The 16106-nt window shown below is 62.4% G+C and overlaps 2 protein-coding genes across 2 annotated transcripts; one reads left to right on the top strand and one right to left on the bottom strand.

Annotated features, from left to right (window-relative positions):
* The first annotated feature begins 934 nt into the window (after window positions 1-934).
* On the top strand, window positions 935-9943 carry PKP3 (plakophilin 3). The gene is made up of 14 exons (XM_016219622.2): window positions 935-1020; window positions 2536-2731; window positions 4920-4999; window positions 5134-5765; window positions 5856-5979; window positions 6565-6769; window positions 7124-7298; window positions 7722-7839; window positions 7925-8095; window positions 8172-8357; window positions 8847-9000; window positions 9175-9367; window positions 9451-9538; window positions 9705-9943. The coding sequence occupies exons 1-14, from the start codon at window positions 940-942 to the stop codon at window positions 9738-9740; spliced, it is 2439 nt and encodes an 812-aa protein (XP_016075108.1). The 5' UTR covers window positions 935-939; the 3' UTR covers window positions 9741-9943.
* Window positions 9944-11370: 1427 nt separating this feature from the next.
* SIGIRR (single Ig and TIR domain containing) lies at window positions 11371-15539 on the bottom strand. The gene is made up of 9 exons (XM_016219621.2): window positions 15131-15539; window positions 14328-14523; window positions 13751-13881; window positions 13488-13628; window positions 12919-13062; window positions 12479-12581; window positions 12261-12411; window positions 11878-12067; window positions 11371-11591 (listed from the first exon to the last, which is right to left on the bottom strand). The coding sequence occupies exons 1-9, from the start codon at window positions 15135-15137 to the stop codon at window positions 11428-11430; spliced, it is 1227 nt and encodes a 408-aa protein (XP_016075107.1). The 5' UTR covers window positions 15138-15539; the 3' UTR covers window positions 11371-11427.
* Between the last annotated feature and the right edge of the window lie 567 nt (window positions 15540-16106).

The following is a 16106-nucleotide window of genomic DNA, read 5'->3' as shown; positions in this document are numbered from 1 at the left end:
AAGGGGTGTAAATGCTATCCTGCCCCCCTCAGGCCTCCCCTGGGCAGAATTCAGACTCTCCCACCCCAGCCCCCAGCCTCCCCAGTGAGCCGCTCACTCACCCTTGAGGCCCTCAGGGTCCAGGTTCTCGCCCAAAGGCACCTGGAGGGTGAATCCTCCTTCTTTGCTACAGACTCGCCTCCTCCAGGAAGCCCACCGTGAATCCTCCCATGTGCCCATTCCCCACACACTGGACCTAGGGGGAAGAAAACCAAACAGAGCTGGCCCAGGGGTCGGATGGGCTATAGCCTGGGGTTGAGAGCAGTGGGGACCGGTCCAGGCCACGGCCAATCCCACTGGCCCAGCAGCAATTAGAGAAGGTCCCAGGGGAGCCAGGGACCCCAGGCTTTCCAGAGACACTGAGTCACAGAGGCAGGAGGTCCACTGTGGGGCGGGGTCCACAGGTCCTCAGGGATGTTCATTACAGCTCTGGGCACCCGAAGCCCTCTGGGCACCCTGCCAAGAGGAGAGGGGAAACTCCACAGAACTGGCCCTGGGGACCCTGCAGGCTGTTGAAAACGGCCACCCCCATCCGATGCCCCCTCTCCCTCCATGGCTGTGGCCCCACCAAAGCCCCCTCCAACCAGGGCCTCCCCACAAGCCTCTCAAATCCCCGCCTGTAGCCTGCCCCAGCCATGTGCCGGGCCTGGCCTACAAGGGCCCAGGTAGACCCCAGTGGACCCCCAGTGGAGGGCGGGCCTGGCCCTGTCCAGGCCTGTGCCTCCAGGTGCACTCAGCGCCGCACAAACTTGTCTCCCAGGATTTTTCCACACAAAACACGTCTCCCAGGAAAGCAACCGGTCTGATGAGCTGGTTGCGCGGGCGTTCCCACCCCGCCCTCTGGTGCCCCCACACTTCTGTTGCAGTGAGAGGCCTCCCTGGACGAACTCTGGGCCTGGGATGGAGCCCAGGACCCCTCAGCCAGCAGCAGCAACCTCTTGGATGAGCCACGGGTCTGGGGTCGCCCGGACCACCAACAGGGTAGGTCTCCCATCATGCATCACCTCTAACAGCCCAGAGGCCCCACCCCAGCCTTCACCTTGGCCTTTCCAGGGACTCTCTAAACTCCCCCACACTGCCCTCTGATAAACACCCCCTCCTCCTCCCGCACTGACCTCCCTCCTCTCCCCCCCAGGCCACTGCCCCACCACCATTCCCATCTGGGACTCTGAGTCCCTGCCAGGAATGATTGCCGATTAAGGCAAATGTCTTGGGGGTGGGAATGGGGGTGGGGGTTTAACCATTGGAGAGAGGCCTAGGGTCGGAGGCAGGCTCTAGGGAGAGAGGCTGTTAGAGGGGTCCACTGGGACTTTGCCAGGAGAACCCAGGAGGTACGTGAGGCCCCCGCCCCTATCCCCACTCAATGTATGTACCACGGGCCTCTCCTGAATCCAAGCCAGGCCTACGCGGAAGGCCTTGGACATGCTGGTCCAGTCGGGTGAGGGGCTTAGGAAGACCTGCTGGGCCTGCGCCCCCCCAACTCCAACACCTCTGAGTCCCAGCCCTGTGGGACTCCTAGATTCTGCACACCCAGTTCCTGCCCACCAGCTGGGAGGAGGGCCCCTCTGAGTCAACCCCCTGGGGCAGCCCCGCCTGCCCCATCCCATCACTGCCCTGCAGAGCCCTGACTCATGAGTTGGAAATGGCTTCCCACCCCCAAGGCCTGGGGGGCAGGAGCCTGGGAGGGTGCCAGAGAGGGCCCCAGCCAGCCCTCGAGGTCTCTATGTGTGTGTGGGAGGGGGGGGCTGGAAGTGACTTCCAGCATCTAGGGACCGAGGTCCGGAGGGTCATCCCCCGGGAGTGAGCTTCTGCAGTCTTGCAGGACCAAGGGCTACAAGGGCTCCATAGGTCCCCTTCCGCCCTAAAGCTCCACCTTAAGCCCTTTCTCCTCAGCCCTGTCCCTTAGCACTGACCCTTGACACCTAAGAGCGACTCTTAACGCCAACCCCTGCCTAGGCCCACCTCGGCCCCCAGGTTGGGCCCCTGGAGCTGCCTAGAGCCTTCCCCCCCTCCAGAGAGGGAGAACCCTTCCCCTGTAGACTCCTGGAAGTGTCTAACCACTGGACAACAGGGCCTGGTTAGCCCACCTCCACGCCGGAGGGCCTGGTGAGGCCTTTACAGAGGGAAGAAACTTGGGCCCAGGCCCATGCAGTCCCGTCCTGGGATGTGCTGAAGGAGGGGGGAGGCCAGGCCAGGAACTGAGCCATGCAGGGCCTGTTCTTCCGCCCAAATGCCACCTTAAGCAGGCAGCGGCCCCTCCCTCCCACCTGGCCCAGGTGTCCCCGCCCCCAGCCGAACTCTGGGCTGGGCAGGCGTCTGTCTCCAGGCGGCTCTGGGTGAGGCCAGCGGGGAGGGGACTTCAGGGACCGGGCGGTTCAGGACGAGACGGAAAGACAGTTCAGGCCGGAGGAGGCCGCAGCGGCCCAGGCCCGGCAGACCCAGCCTCGCGTGCCTGCCGCCATGCAGGACAGTAACTTCCTGCTGTCCGCCCTGCAGCCCGAGGCCGGCGTGTGCTCCCTGGCGCTGCCCTCAGACCTGCAGCTGGACCGCCGGGGCACAGAGGGGCCGGAGGCCGAGCGCCTGCGAGCTGCCCGGGTTCAGGAGCAGGTCCGCGCCCGCCTCCAGCAGCTGGGCCAGCAGCCGAGGCACAACGGGACGGCTGAGCCCGACGGCGTCACCAGGGCAGCCCGAGGTAGGCAGATGCCAGCAGGGTGGGCTCTGGCAGTGGGGATGGCACAGAGGTGGCCTTGGCGGGTGTGGTGGTGCCAGGGCCAGAGGCCTCAATGAGGCTGGCTCCAGGGTTCAGCTCCCTGACTCACTGAGGCCTGCACTGAGTCACCTGCCCCACCCCAGCGGGCGTGGGAGAAGCCATGGGTGGGGCCTCCCACCACCCCACAGGGACCCCTGGGTCCTCCTGGTGGAGCCTGGTGGAGCCTGCCCCCTCAGCCCTGAGCCCCCTGTTGGGGACCACAGGAAGATCAGCACATGGCAGGACAGCCAGGCCCATCTCTGGGGGCAAACCTGGGACGTACACACGTCCTGTCCACATGACAGGCTCACACACGGTCCCAGAGACACACAGGCACACGGCAGTCCCAGGGAGACACAGTCTCCAGCGCCCCTCTCCACCCCCATGCCCCATGGGAACGAGCAGACAGAAACGTGAGGGCAGGTCTGGAAATCCTGGATGAGAGCCACCTGCCTGCTAGTCTGACCAGGGTCCCCTGCGGAATTGCAAGGGAGGCCCCACTGGAGTGACCCAGATACTCTCCGTGAGAACAGAGGGTGGGGGTGCAGGAATCCTGGCTCCACCAGTGTGTGCATGTGTGTGTACACATGTGTGTGCACCCTATGTGAATGTGTGCACACACATGTGTGTACATCCCATACAAATGTGAGTGTGTGCACATGTGTGTACATCCCATGTGAGTGTGTGTACACACACATGTGCATCCTGTGTGAATGTGTGTACACATGTGTGTGTATCCCGTGTGAATGTGAGTGTGTATGAATGTTAATACCATTTCCTCCCTCACCATACCACAGCAACTGGGACCAAGGTTAGACAGTAGGATGAACCTCCCAGGATGTCAGGGGCAGGGACCCCGGTGCACAGTGGTTCACAGGAAGGTCAGCCAGCACAGGGGCCACCAGGGCAGCATGGATCTGGGTCCTCCCCCCTCTTCTCCCAGCCTCATCCTCACTGGTGGCCTAGATGGCGCCCAGGGGTCATAGGGTGGAAGATGGAGTAGGGAGGAGTTAATTACCACCCTGGCTCCCCTGGCAATTAGGGGCGGGAAGATTATAATTTGGGGTGGGGGTAAGGTCCCCAGGCTGGGGGTGTGCCCCCCAGGCTGAGCCTCATTAGCGTCAAAGGGTTAATAGCCCCTGCCTAGAAGCCTCATTAACCAGGGCGCGTCTGAGACAGAGTCGAGAGGGAACAAGGCCCCTTCCTCTCACCCCACCCTGAGTCCTCTGCGGAGATGAGACTCTTCTCCCCCACGGGGGTGGCCCTAGCAGGGACCCTGGCAGAGGCCGACCCCCCCCAGGCATCCCCTCCCTATCCAAAGACCCCCTAGCATCACCCAGGCACCCACCCCACCCCAGTCTGTCCCACTGTTCTGCTTTGGTTTGACCTGGGTGTTTTCCAGCCTCTTATGTTCCCATCATCTGCCCATTCACCTATCTGACCAGTCACACTCCACCCTCCTGTCTGTCCACCCTGCATCTACCACCATCTTTCCAGCTCTCTATCTTCCCAGCTTAGCTATCCCATCACCCTCCAGTCTGTCTGTCCATCCAGCCACCCATCCTCACCTCACATCCATCTGTCTCCCATCTCTCCACTTTCTGTACTCCACCCACCCACCAGTCTGTCCACTCACCATAGAGTCGGGCTGGCGCCAGTGCCCTCAGTTTGTGTGTGGCTGGATGGGGTGGGTGTGGCTCTGCTAGGTGGGACGGGGGACTGCCCCTGAGGACAGACTGGCCCAAGGAGACTGGCAGAGAGCAAAGCCTCACTCTTGTGTGACCGCAGCACAGGACAGGCTCATGGGTGGTCAGTGTGACTTCCTGGAGGAGGGGGCCAGGCACTGTGCCCTGGCAGATTGGAGAGCTGATGCAGGAGTCTCTGGCTCACTCCCCAAGGTCTAGGAGGCCATCGGGGTGAGCATGTCTGTCCTCCATCACAGCTGGAGGAGAGGGGGCTGTGGGAGAGGGACCACCAGGGCTGATGTCAGAGGAGACAATGGCAGGGACCAGGGCCAAGGCACCCACTCCCCAACACTGCCCCCCATTGGATCCCAGGGTCCAGGAGAGGAGGCAGGAGGCCAGTGCTTTGCCATCAAGCCTGGCCAAGCTGCCACTGTCCTTCTGCACAGGCACATCCCGGGGCCAGTACCACACCCTGCAGGGAGGCTTCAGCTCCCGTTCTCAAGGCCTGAGTGGGGACAGCACCTCGGTGAGTGACACCCAATCCAGCCTGGAGAGTCTGGGCTCTGTGGTCACATAGGGGAAGCTCTGGGGAAGGCTGTGGTCTCCAGGGTCAGGGAGAGCCCTGGCCCCCACTCACTGCCCTTCCCATCCTGCCCACAGACCTTCCGGCCCATCGCCAAGCCCACCTATAGCCCGGCCGCCTGGTCCTCCCGCTCTGCCGTGGATCTGAGCTGTAGTCGGAGGCTGAGCTCTGCCCACAACGGGGGCAGCGCCTTTGGGGCTGTGGGGTACGGAGGACCCCAGCCCACCCCACCCATGCCTATCCGGCCCGTGTCCTACCACGAGCGTGGTGGTGGGGGTAACCGGGTGGACTATGACACCTTGTCCTTACGCTCGCTGAGGCTGGGGCCGGGGGGCCTGGACGACCACTGCAGTGTGGTGTCAGAGCAGCTGGAGCCCGCAGCCGCCTCTGCCTACAGGGCCTTTGCCTACGAGCGCCAGGCCAGCTCCAGTTCCAGCCGGGCCGGGGGCCTGGACTGGCCCGAGGCTGTTGAGGGGCCACCCAGCCGGACTATCCGTGCCCCCGCCATGCGGACCCTGCAGCGATTCCAGAGCAGCCACCGCAGCCGCATGGGGGCTGGGGCCATGCCAGGGGGTATCCTAGAGCCCGTGGCCCGAGCGCCCTCCGTGCGTAGCCTCAGCCTCAGCCTAGGTGATGCTGGCCACCTGCCAGATGTGCGTGGGCTGGACAGCTACAGCGGTCAACGCACTCTGCAGAGACTCAGCAGCGGGTGAGCTTGGCCTGGTATGGGGAGGGGGCTGCTGCCATGGCCCCAACCTGTCCCGAGGGTCAGCCTGACCCCTGACCCCTGTCTCTGCAGCTTTGATGACATTGACTTGCCATCAGCAGTTAAGTACCTCATGGCCTCAGACCCTAACCTGCAGGTGCTGGGAGCAGCCTACATCCAGCACAAATGCTACAGCGATGCAGTGGCCAAGAAGCAGGTGACCACCCTGTGAACACCCCTGTGGACCCCCCACCTCTCACTGACCTCTGGTCCCTGACCACCTCTCCCCGATCCCCCAGCTGACTGGGCAGACTTCATTTTGCTAGAGTCTCCTCAGCAGAGGAGCAGGAGGGAGTGATCCGCACATGCCTGCGTACACCTGCACATGCCTGCGCACACCTGCGCACACCTGCCTGCATCTGCACTCTATACACCTGCACACACCTGCGCACACCTGCACACACCTGCCTGCATCTGCACTCTATACACCTGCACACGCCTGCCTGTATCTGCACTCTATACACCTGCACACACCTGCACACACCTGCACACACCTGCACACGCCTGCCTGCATCTGCACTCTATACACCTGCACACGCCTGCCTGCATCTGCACTCTATACACCTGCACACACCTGCACACACCTGCACACACCTGCACACGCCTGCCTGCATCTGCACTCTATACACCTGCACACGCCTGCCTGTATCTGCACTCTATACACCTGCGCACACCTGCGCACACCTGCGCACACCCGTACCATATGCACACACGTGCTGACACCCCGTGCCTGTGCCTGCAGGCCCGCAGTCTTCAGGCTGTGCCTCGGCTGGTGAAGCTCTTCAACCATGCCAACCAGGAGGTGCAGCGCCACGCTACGGGTGCCATGCGCAACCTCATCTACGACAATGCAGACAACAAGCTGGCCCTGGTGGAGGAGAATGGCATCTTCGAGCTGCTGCGGACACTGCGTGAGCAGGACGATGAACTACGCAAGAACGTCACAGGTAGCGGTCCCCCCCGGGGCCCCTGCCAGCACTGCCACCACCTGGCTCTGCCTTGTGGCCCCTTTTTCTGTTCTCTGTCTTTGTGCTTGCCCTCCCTGTGCCACCTCTTTCTTTGGTCCCCGTGACTACCCTTGTGGTAGGTCTCCAGTGGCCAGGGCCGTGTCCCCAGGGTCCACTGCAGCCCCTTCACCCTGCAGGCCACACTTCAGCTGTCCCCAGCAGAGCTTTTGGGTGAGGTTCAAAATGCCAGGTGGAGCCCTGGGAGAGGTTAGAGGCTTCCTCCCACCATCCCCAGAAGAGCCAGAGGGATTGCTGGGCTGTCCCTGACCAAGGCCTTGGATCCACCTACCCCAGGGATCCTGTGGAACCTGTCCTCCAGTGACCACCTGAAGGACCGCTTGGCCCGAGACACACTGGAACAACTCACAGACCTGGTGCTGAGCCCCCTCTCGGGGGCCGGAGGGCCACCCCTCATCCAGCAGAATGCCTCCGAGGCTGAGATCTTCTACAATGCCACAGGCTTCCTCAGGTGCACCAGGCTGGGGCGGGTGCCCGGAGAGGCCAAGACGAAGGCCACAGGGAAAGAGTGGGTGCCTGGGAGGTCTGAACGACAAGGCAGAGATGGGCAGTGGGATAGGCTGACAAGGCTGACACAGGAGTGGAATAGGCTGCCAGGTGTGGCCACCAGGTGTGATGTCAATAGACTCTGGGGGCTGCAGGCTCAGTTTCATTAAATCAGGGACTTGACTCGACATCCATAATCTCCTCTGGATGCTTCAAGGAGAGAATGGGGTGGTCATGCAGTGGGACCAGGGCCAGCAGTGTCCCGAAGGGACCAGGAGCAGAAGGTGCCGAGGGGCCCAGCTCAAGGGGGAGGGGGAGATGGGCACTAAGGATTTCCACCCTTGAGTTCGGGTCCCTGTGGGGGTCTCTGATCTTTCTCCATCTACAGGAATCTCAGCTCGGCCTCCCAGGCCACTCGCCAGAAGATGCGTGAGTGCCATGGGCTGGTGGACGCCCTGGTCACCTATATCAACCATGCGCTGGACGTAGGCAAGTGTGAGGACAAGGTAAGGGGCGGCCAGTGGTGAGGGGCAGCTGGTGCGGAGGGGCTGGGGGGCCTGGCCTGTTTGGACCGCGGACTGCTCCCCACAGAGCGTGGAGAATGCCGTGTGTGTGCTGAGGAACCTGTCCTACCGCCTGTATGACGAGATGCCACCGTCCGCCCTGCAGCGCCTCGAGGGCCGGGGCCGCAGGGACATGGCTGGGGCACCGCCTGGTGAGGTGGTGGGCTGCTTCACACCGCAGAGCCGCCGGCTTCGAGAGGTGAGCGTGGGCCTGGGCTGGTGGGAGCAGGGGGCCCAGCTTGACCCTGCCTGACAGTCTGCACCCTCCCGCCCAGCTGCCCATCACCGCTGATGCACTCACCTTCGCTGAGGTGTCTAAGGACCCCAAGGGCCTCGAGTGGCTGTGGAGCCCCCAGATTGTGGGCCTGTACAACCGCCTCCTGCAGCGCTGTGAGCTCAACCGGCACACGACGGAGGCGGCCGCCGGGGCCCTGCAGAACATCACTGCCGGCGACCGCAGGGTGAGGGGACCACAGAGCTAGTGCCCTGAGCTGGTCATGTGCAGGGGACATGTGGGGTGCATGGAGGATGGGAGCCTGTTCTCCAAGAGTTGACAGTCTGTTGGGAGAGGGATAGTGGAATGAACGCAAACTCATGGGTGGGCCAGAACAGCAGAGGAGAGAGGAAACCAGGCAGGACATGACCCGAGAGTGACAGCCTCTGAGCTGGGCAGGAGAGACAAGAAAGAGGGGACATCTGCGGGGCAGCAGGAGAGTGAGGTCGGCATCCCAGGACAGGCTTCAGGACCGTGAGACTTCAGGTCCTGCACCGGGTCTGAGGGGAGGTGCCCGGTAGGTCTAGGCTGAGGGGAGCCTGATCAGAGTCATGCTTGGTCCTGGCTGAGGGGCAGAGACAGAGAAGCCAGTCCTGCCTCAGTTTCCCCACAGGTGGGCTGTGAGAATGCAAAAGGCACCTTCACCTGCACTCACCAGCCCCTCTTCCACCTGCAGTGGGCGGGCGTGCTCAGCCGCCTGGCTCTGGAACAGGAGCGCATCCTGAACCCGCTGCTGGACCGCGTCCGCACAGCCGACCACCACCAGCTGCGCTCACTGACTGGCCTCATCCGAAACCTGTCTCGGAATGCCAGGAACAAGGACGAGATGTGTGAGTCAGCGTCCCACATTGGGCTCTGCCCTCACCCGCCCAGTGGGCTCTCCCCGGGATCTGGTCTTTAGTGCCTCCCAGCCGGGAGGGCTTCTGGCAAAGGTGGACAGATAGGCACGCCAGCTCCCTGAGGGCCTGGAGCGGGGCTGACACCAACCTCCTGGCCTCCCGCAGCCACCAAGGTGGTGAGTCACCTGATCGAGAAGCTGCCAGGCAGCGTGGGCGAGAAATCTCCCCCGGCTGAGGTGCTGGTGAACATCATCGCGGTGCTCAACAACCTGGTGGTGGCCAGTCCCATTGCCGCCCGAGACCTACTGTACTTTGATGGGCTCCGCAAGCTGGTCTTCATCAAGAAGAAGCGTGACAGGTGAGGGCCCTCCCCCCCACCTACCGCCCCCCTCGCCTGCTGGCTGTGTCTGTGCCCTGCTGACCCCTGCCCTCGTCCTCCAGCCCTGACAGTGAGAAGTCCTCCCGGGCAGCCTCCAGCCTCTTGGCCAATCTGTGGCAGTACAATAAGCTTCACCGAGACTTCCGAGCGGTATGTTCCGGCAATCCCGGGCAGGCAGGACACGGGGAGGGGCTTGGAAACCAGGGCAGAGCAGGCCAAGGGAGCAGGGTCCACACCAGCACCCCAGCCAGGGAGGGTGGGGTGGGATGCAGGGCGGCCTGCACCCTCTAATTCATATCTCTCCCCCCAAATGCAGAAGGGTTATCGAAAGGAGGACTTCCTGGGCCCCTAGGCGAGGCCTTCCCAGAAGAGAACGCAACTCGGTCCAGCCTCCGGGGGACGGGCTCAGCTCCGTGCTGCTTGATGGCGGCCTGGAGGAGAAGGCTGATGGCCCAGGGGCCGCTTGCAGGAGCCCCATGTGCAACTTGGAAAGGCCTGGGCCACCAGGGAGAGGATGGGGGATGGGGGCTTGCAGCTGGGGACTTGGCTTCTGCGGGCAGGGAGTGGGGCAGGGCTTGAGGCTGCTGTGGTGCGTGGGGTGGTGACCAGGTCACACTGGCAGAGGTGGGGCTGGCCATGGCCCTGCGGTGCCTCAGGACAGCCAGTGCTGAAAATAAAAGTCGTGAAGACAGTGGCCACAGTCCTGCAAGCATATTTGGCTGGTCTGACCACTGGATATTCCTCAGTGTCCCCAAGTACAGCCCTGCCTGCTCCTGGGTTTGCGCACAGGTCTCTCCAGGTCAGGGAAGATGGAGTGTCCAGCACAGAAAGCTGACAGAGTGGAGGAGCGGGGTAGAGGGAAGAGGCCTCAGTGCCACCCAAGGTGCAGATTCAGCAGAGCTAGGGGTACTCATGTGGCAAAGGCACCCAACACCTCTCTTTGTCCTGCCCTCCTGGGCCTGGGGGTGTCCTGACCAGGAACTGTCAAGCTGTCCGAGGCTTGGGATCCAGTATGCTCTGGGACCCTTCGCCCATCTCATTGAGCCAGGCCACTCAGTTATGAAGCTCCCAATGAGATAGATAGATGATAGATTAGACAGATAGATGATAGATAGATAGATAGATAGATAGATAGATAGATAGATAGATAGATAGATAGATAGAGATAGATAGATAGATAGATGATAGATAGATAGATATAGATAGATATATAGATAGATGATAGATAGATAGATAGATAGATAGATAGATAGATAGATAGATGATAGATAGATAGATAGATGATAGACAGATATAGATAGATATAGATATATATTTTAATCCTCACCTGAGGGTATTTTTTCCATTGCTTTTCAGAGGGAGGGGAGAGAAACATGGATGTGAGAGAGACACATCAATGGATTGCCTCCCACACGAGCCCCAACCAAGGCTGGGGATTGAGCGTGCAACCGAGGTACATGGCTTTGGTCAGAATTGAACCCAGGACCCTTCAATCCTCCAGCCAACGCTCTAACCACTGAGCTAAATCAGCTAGGGTGCTCCCACTATGACATTTTTATAACAAAGGGCTTCTTCTGCAAAGCTCAGAACCCGAAGACTGTAAGGGGCCTGGACTCCTCAGGATCTATCTGGATCAGAGGGGACAGCCACACTGCCCCCTAGCAGGGGGACCAAGGAGGCTACGAGAGACATGCCAGAGCTGGGTCAGGATGGAGGATGGGGAGAGGGAGGGTTGGAGAGCCAGATCTGGTGACTCGAGGTGCCATGGGAATGAAAATAGAGAGGGATGGAGGGCCCTGAAGAGCCTGAGATGGAAGTGAGGGGTGCCCGGCCCAGGACAGTATGCACCCCCTTCCTGCCCAAGAGAGGACAGGATGAGGCCAAGGTAAGGTCCAAAAAGACTTTATTTTCTGGCACAAGGAGGGGCACTGGGGCCACACCCTCCTGCAGGGGTCCCAGGGTCACAGGCAGGCAGGGCTGGAGGTCCCACTCCCAGATGTCCCTGGCATCCTGCGGCTCCATCGGAGGCAAGGGGCTGGCTACATGTCATCCTCGGACACCAGGCAGTAGAAGTCTGTGCGGGCACTGTAGTTACGGGAGCCAAGGTCGGAGACGTCCAGCTCGCTGCCGTGGCCCTCTCCCAGTGAGACCCCAGTTGCATGCGGTGTAGCTGATGGCTCCCCAAAGACAGGCCCTCGGACACCTAGTGGGGTGAGGGGGCACCAGCAGGCCTGAAGCTGGGCTCACTCCCTGCTCACCCTCCTAAGTAGTGACAGTTGAGGTCCTGGAGGCTCTGGGCAGGTCTCAGGCCCAAGAGCCTCTGGGAAGGAGCCCTGAGGTGAGGGGGTCCTGGGGGGTCCAAGTCCATCTACAGACAGCAGGGCGGAGTTCCCACCACCTGGGTCCCTTTCTGGGCTCCTCCACCCTGTGCAGCCCCCCTCCATCCCAGGCAGTTTCCCAGGGTTAGGGGTAGGGTTCAGTGCACATACCCAGGTCCCCCTCCGGGTCCGGGTCCAGCTCCGGGTCCAGGGTCCGACCCTCCGGGACTTGGCCTCGCACAATCAACATGGGGTCCTTGTCATCCTGCAGCCGGGTCTGGGGGTCTCCCTCCATCGCTCTGTACTGCACCTTCCGCGGCAGCGCCAACTGTAGCTCTTTCCAAAAATCGGAGGAAGGCGTCTGGGGGCCAAGGTGGGGCACTCAGCTCAGGTGAACGCACAGGGGATGCAAACCCTGAAAGCTCCAGCCACCTGGCCCCAAACAATACACCCAGCAGCTCATCCACCGGCTCCTGGAACCTCAAGAGGAGGCTCCTCTGGGCAGCGGGCCACGGAACCCCCACCCACCCCAGGGCCCGCGCCACCCTCCGCACCACGGAGCCAGGCCTCCAGCGCAGCAGGGTCACCAGGTGGCGGTGCTGGCGCAGCAGGTGCAGCGCAGGGTGCGCCGGGTCGCGCCGCTGGCCCTCGAAGGTGATGAAGATGGGTCTGCGCGTGAGCTCCAGCAGCCGGCACAGGCCCTCCCTGCGGGGCGGGACCGTCAGCAGGTCGCCCTTGGCCACCCCACGCCCCAGCCCAGCCCGGGACCCACCGGAAGCTGTGGCTGCACCAGGGCCGCCCCAGGAAGGCGTCTGACAGCACCACGATGAGGCGGCGGCAGCGGCTCAGGTTCACCAGGAGGTCGGCGGAGGGCTCTGGGGGACCCGAGAGGGAGGCACGGGGCGGGGTCAGAGGGGGAAGGGGCGGGGCCCGGAGAGGGCGGGGCCAGAGGAGAGAAGGGGCGGATCCCGGGGAGGGCGGGGCCAGAGGCGAGAAGGGGGCGGGGCCCGGTGAGGGCGGGGCCAGAGGCGAGAAGGGCGGGGCCCAACAAGGGGCGGGGGCAGAGTAGAGAAGGGCGGGGCCGTCGAGGGCGGGGCCAGAGGAGAGAAGGGGCGGGGCCCGGTGAGGGCGGGGCCAGAGGAGAGAAGGGGCGGGGCCCGGAGAGGGGCGGGGCCAGAGGTGGGGCGGAAGCCGAGCGGGGGCCCAGCGCACCTGCCCGCGGCAGGAGGTCGCGGTCGTCCAGGAAGAGCTTGTAGCCCCGACAGCGCTCCAGCTGCGGCTTCAGGATGAAGTTCACGAACTTCCGATCTTCGGGGCTGTCGCTGTAGGAGATGTAGGCGTCGTAGAGCTTCCCGTCTGCGGGCAGCGGCGGGTCAGTTCCACCAGTTTCCGGGCCCAGGCTGCCACCTCTCGGTGCCATCCCCTCGGGTCCCCCTCACCCTCTCACGCGCCGGCGCACAGGGCCTAGGCCCGTCCCCCAGACGTAGGCCCCGCCCACGACCCCTCCTCAATACAAGATTCAGAGGGGCGCCCTCGCACCAGGGCACAGGGCGCCCGCCCCGCTTCTGCAGACCCAGGCCCTGTGCCCCCCTGGGCTGCACCGAGTCCCTCTTTCCTGGAGCATGTGCTCACCGGAGCCCTCCAGAGCTAATGAGTCCGCATCCCCCGCCTCCAGAGCTGCCCCACTTTCCAGAGGGGACCCCCTGCCCAGAGCTGAGCCTAGGGAGGCCCTGCGGCTGACCCCGTCCCGGCTGTCCGCCCACGCACCATGGCCCACGCACCGTTCATCTCCACCTCCCCGTACGCGTCCTGGTACCAGAGCTGCACGTTGAGTCGGCACTTCACATAGAGCAGAGCCGCCAGAAGCAGGACCAGCAGGACCAGCAGCGAGGCCAGCACCGCCACCAAATGGCCTGCTGGGCCTGGGGACAGAGCTGCATGCTGAGCCACTGCACCCCTCACCCAGCACCCTCCAGCCTCTAGGCTCCTCAGTCCCCACCCCCCAGGCCTCCTCCTACCCTGTACCCCTGAGTATCCCCCTCACCAGCTCTCCAGAGAGTGAAGGAGGAGCTGACATTCCGGACAGAGCAGGTGAATGCCCCGTAGTCCTCAGCACTGGTCAGGTTGATCCCCAGGACACTGGATACAAGCACCTCTGACAAGTTGGCTTTGACCCTGGGAAGACCAGGCCCCAACCTCTCACCTGGGGCCCAAGAGCATCCATGGACACCCCAGGGCCCCACCTATCTGGGATTCTGAGAGGCTGCAGATTTGGGCTTCCTGGGCAGCCATTGGGCCATAAGCTAAGAGAAGTGGCAGAACCTGGAGGGAGTGTGGATCTATTTAGGGGCAGTCACCCTAATTCTGGGTCTGGGTCCTGGGGTCCTCTGCTTCCAGGCATGGCCCAATGGCCAGTGCCTTGTTCAAGCCTTAGGACTCTGCTGGCACCCATGGCCCTGGGTGGTATACAGAGTGTCTACAGGGGCCCTCAGTCTGTGTCCATAGGGGCACTGTGCTCATGTCATGTCTGGGAGGTCACTCCCCAGCCCATGTCCAGGTGGTTACAGACCAGGATGTAGGTCAGAAGTATATCCATAGGTATATCCAGGGTGGTCTCTTACCAGTCCTCATGAAGATCATAATGGCTCCCATTGCCCAGCGGCAGCCCATCTTTTAGCCACTGGACTGAGGGCAGGGGACAGTAGGGTGCAGAGGCCACCAAGGCCGTGCAGTTCAGAGTGACCACACTGCCCAAGGTAGGCCCCAGAACCTGGTTTCCAGAAGGGGAGAGGAATTCGGGGGGCCTGTTGCAGACACCTAGAGAAAGAGGACCCAGTAGATTAGCCGAGCTCAGGATACCAGGTTCCCACTGTCCACAGACGGTCTGTGGGTCAGGAATAAAAAAGGACAGCCAGTGGCACGTGTTGTTTGGTGGCCACACCATGTCTGTCCATGAGTCCCATGGAGGACAGGGCCCAGTATGTGGCTGCTCATCCACCCAGGACATGAGTCCCAGGTGAAGGGCCAGGCAGTGCAGCCTCACCCCACTGTGATGGCTGCAGTGAGTGTGAGCACTGGTGGTTTGGGAGACTGGGGTGCTGGTTGTGCCAGCACCTTCCACCTAGGATGGGAGCCAGGGTTCTAGGACCTTCTGCTGACCACAGGCAAGCCTTCCCACCTCCCTGAGACCCGAGCTTTCTCATCTTAAAATTGGGCTGATGAGCACTAGCAGGAGTCAGAGAAGACACCCATCATCTTGTTGGCCCCTAGCAGCCCACATATCCCCACCCCGCCCTCATGGCCCTCAGTAGTGCCCACCCCCACAAGCCTGGAGGGGGGTGAACAGAGCCTGGGCTAAATGGCAGCCAGTGAGGTGCTAAAGGTGAGAGTGGGGCCCCTATCCGTCCCTCTCTGACCCATCTACCTGCCATGGTCTGACCAGGGCCTCCTCAGGCAAGCTGGGCACGGTGCCACCTCTGGCTCCACGAGCTCCTCAGCCAAGAAGACTGGACCCCAAGGGCTGGGCAGGACTAGCTCTCTGTCTTTGTGGTGGGTCAGTCAGGGTGCCAGGATGGGTCAGAGGCTGCTGCCATCCCCAGAGAGCAAGTTAAACAAGAACAGAGTGAGTTAACTTGTAACTTTGGCCACAAACAGCACTGTGCACCCGCTGCCTCTCGGATGCCAGCGGAGCACCTGGACACCAGAACAGTCTCTCTGAGCACCTTACACAGGGCCCTCGACTGACCTTCACCTGCACCAGGGCCACCATGATGGCCTAGGGTGGGTCAGTGGGCCCACACCCTTTCGTACCTTCATGAGGCCAAGAGGTTTCCTTTCCTGCACAGCCTCCTCCTGCACACACCTTTACTGCACACACACCCTTTCACAGCCCTCTCCTCAACACATGTCTCCTGCACAGGGCTCTCCCGAACACCCTACCCTTCAGGCCCCTCCTTCGTGGTCTCTGTGTTGCACACCCACCCCCTGCACACACCCCACTCCCCACACACCTGCACTGAGCTCCCACCTTGGCCGGTGTGCACACATGCACACTCCCCACCCCTCCAACACTCTGTGGCCCACACAGTGGGCACACATGGCACAAACTCAGAACAGCTCCTGCAGGGGGCACAGCCAGAAGCACCTGCACACCCCCACCACACACAACAAACAACACACCCACCCTTGGCACACACGCAGCCTCCTCACTCTCTCACAGCCACTCATGCCCCACATGCTGCAGGCCTCCCCTCAGCCAGGCCTGACTCTGAGGCCAGGCCTCAGGCCGAGAAGACATCAGAGGGTGAGGGTTCAGGCTCACGCAGAGCTGCAGGCCGCAGTGGGAGGGCACGAAGTCACCTGGTTCCGGCTCTGTCCTCCTGCAGGGGACGTTGGTCATA

Source organism: Miniopterus natalensis, chromosome 11 (assembly GCF_054644295.1).
Source record: "Miniopterus natalensis isolate mMinNat1 chromosome 11, mMinNat1.hap1, whole genome shotgun sequence".
In the NCBI taxonomy this organism is placed as follows: domain Eukaryota; kingdom Metazoa; phylum Chordata; class Mammalia; order Chiroptera; family Miniopteridae; genus Miniopterus; species Miniopterus natalensis.
The sequence above is the reverse complement of the archived record's forward strand: the minus strand, read 5'-3'. Positions and strand labels throughout refer to the sequence as shown.

What these genes read in the sequence shown, in the direction of transcription:
- PKP3 (XM_016219622.2), top strand. Translation starts at nt 940, where the DNA reads ATGGAGCCCAGGACCCCTCAGCCAGCAGCAGCAACCTCTTGGATGAGC. An exon ending in TAGGCAAGTGTGAGGACAAG is followed by an intron (nt 7,840 to 7,924) that starts GTAAGGGGCGGC and finishes TGCTCCCCACAG; the next exon opens with AGCGTGGAGAATGCCGTGTG. An exon ending in TCACTGCCGGCGACCGCAGG is followed by an intron (nt 8,358 to 8,846) that starts GTGAGGGGACCA and finishes TTCCACCTGCAG; the next exon opens with TGGGCGGGCGTGCTCAGCCG.
- SIGIRR (XM_016219621.2), bottom strand. An exon ending in TATGATCTTCATGAGGACTG is followed by an intron (nt 13,882 to 14,327) that starts GTAAGAGACCAC and finishes TGGTCTTCCCAG; the next exon opens with GGTCAAAGCCAACTTGTCAG. An exon ending in CGGGGAGGTGGAGATGAACG is followed by an intron (nt 13,063 to 13,487) that starts GTGCGTGGGCCA and finishes CGCTGCCCGCAG; the next exon opens with ACGGGAAGCTCTACGACGCC.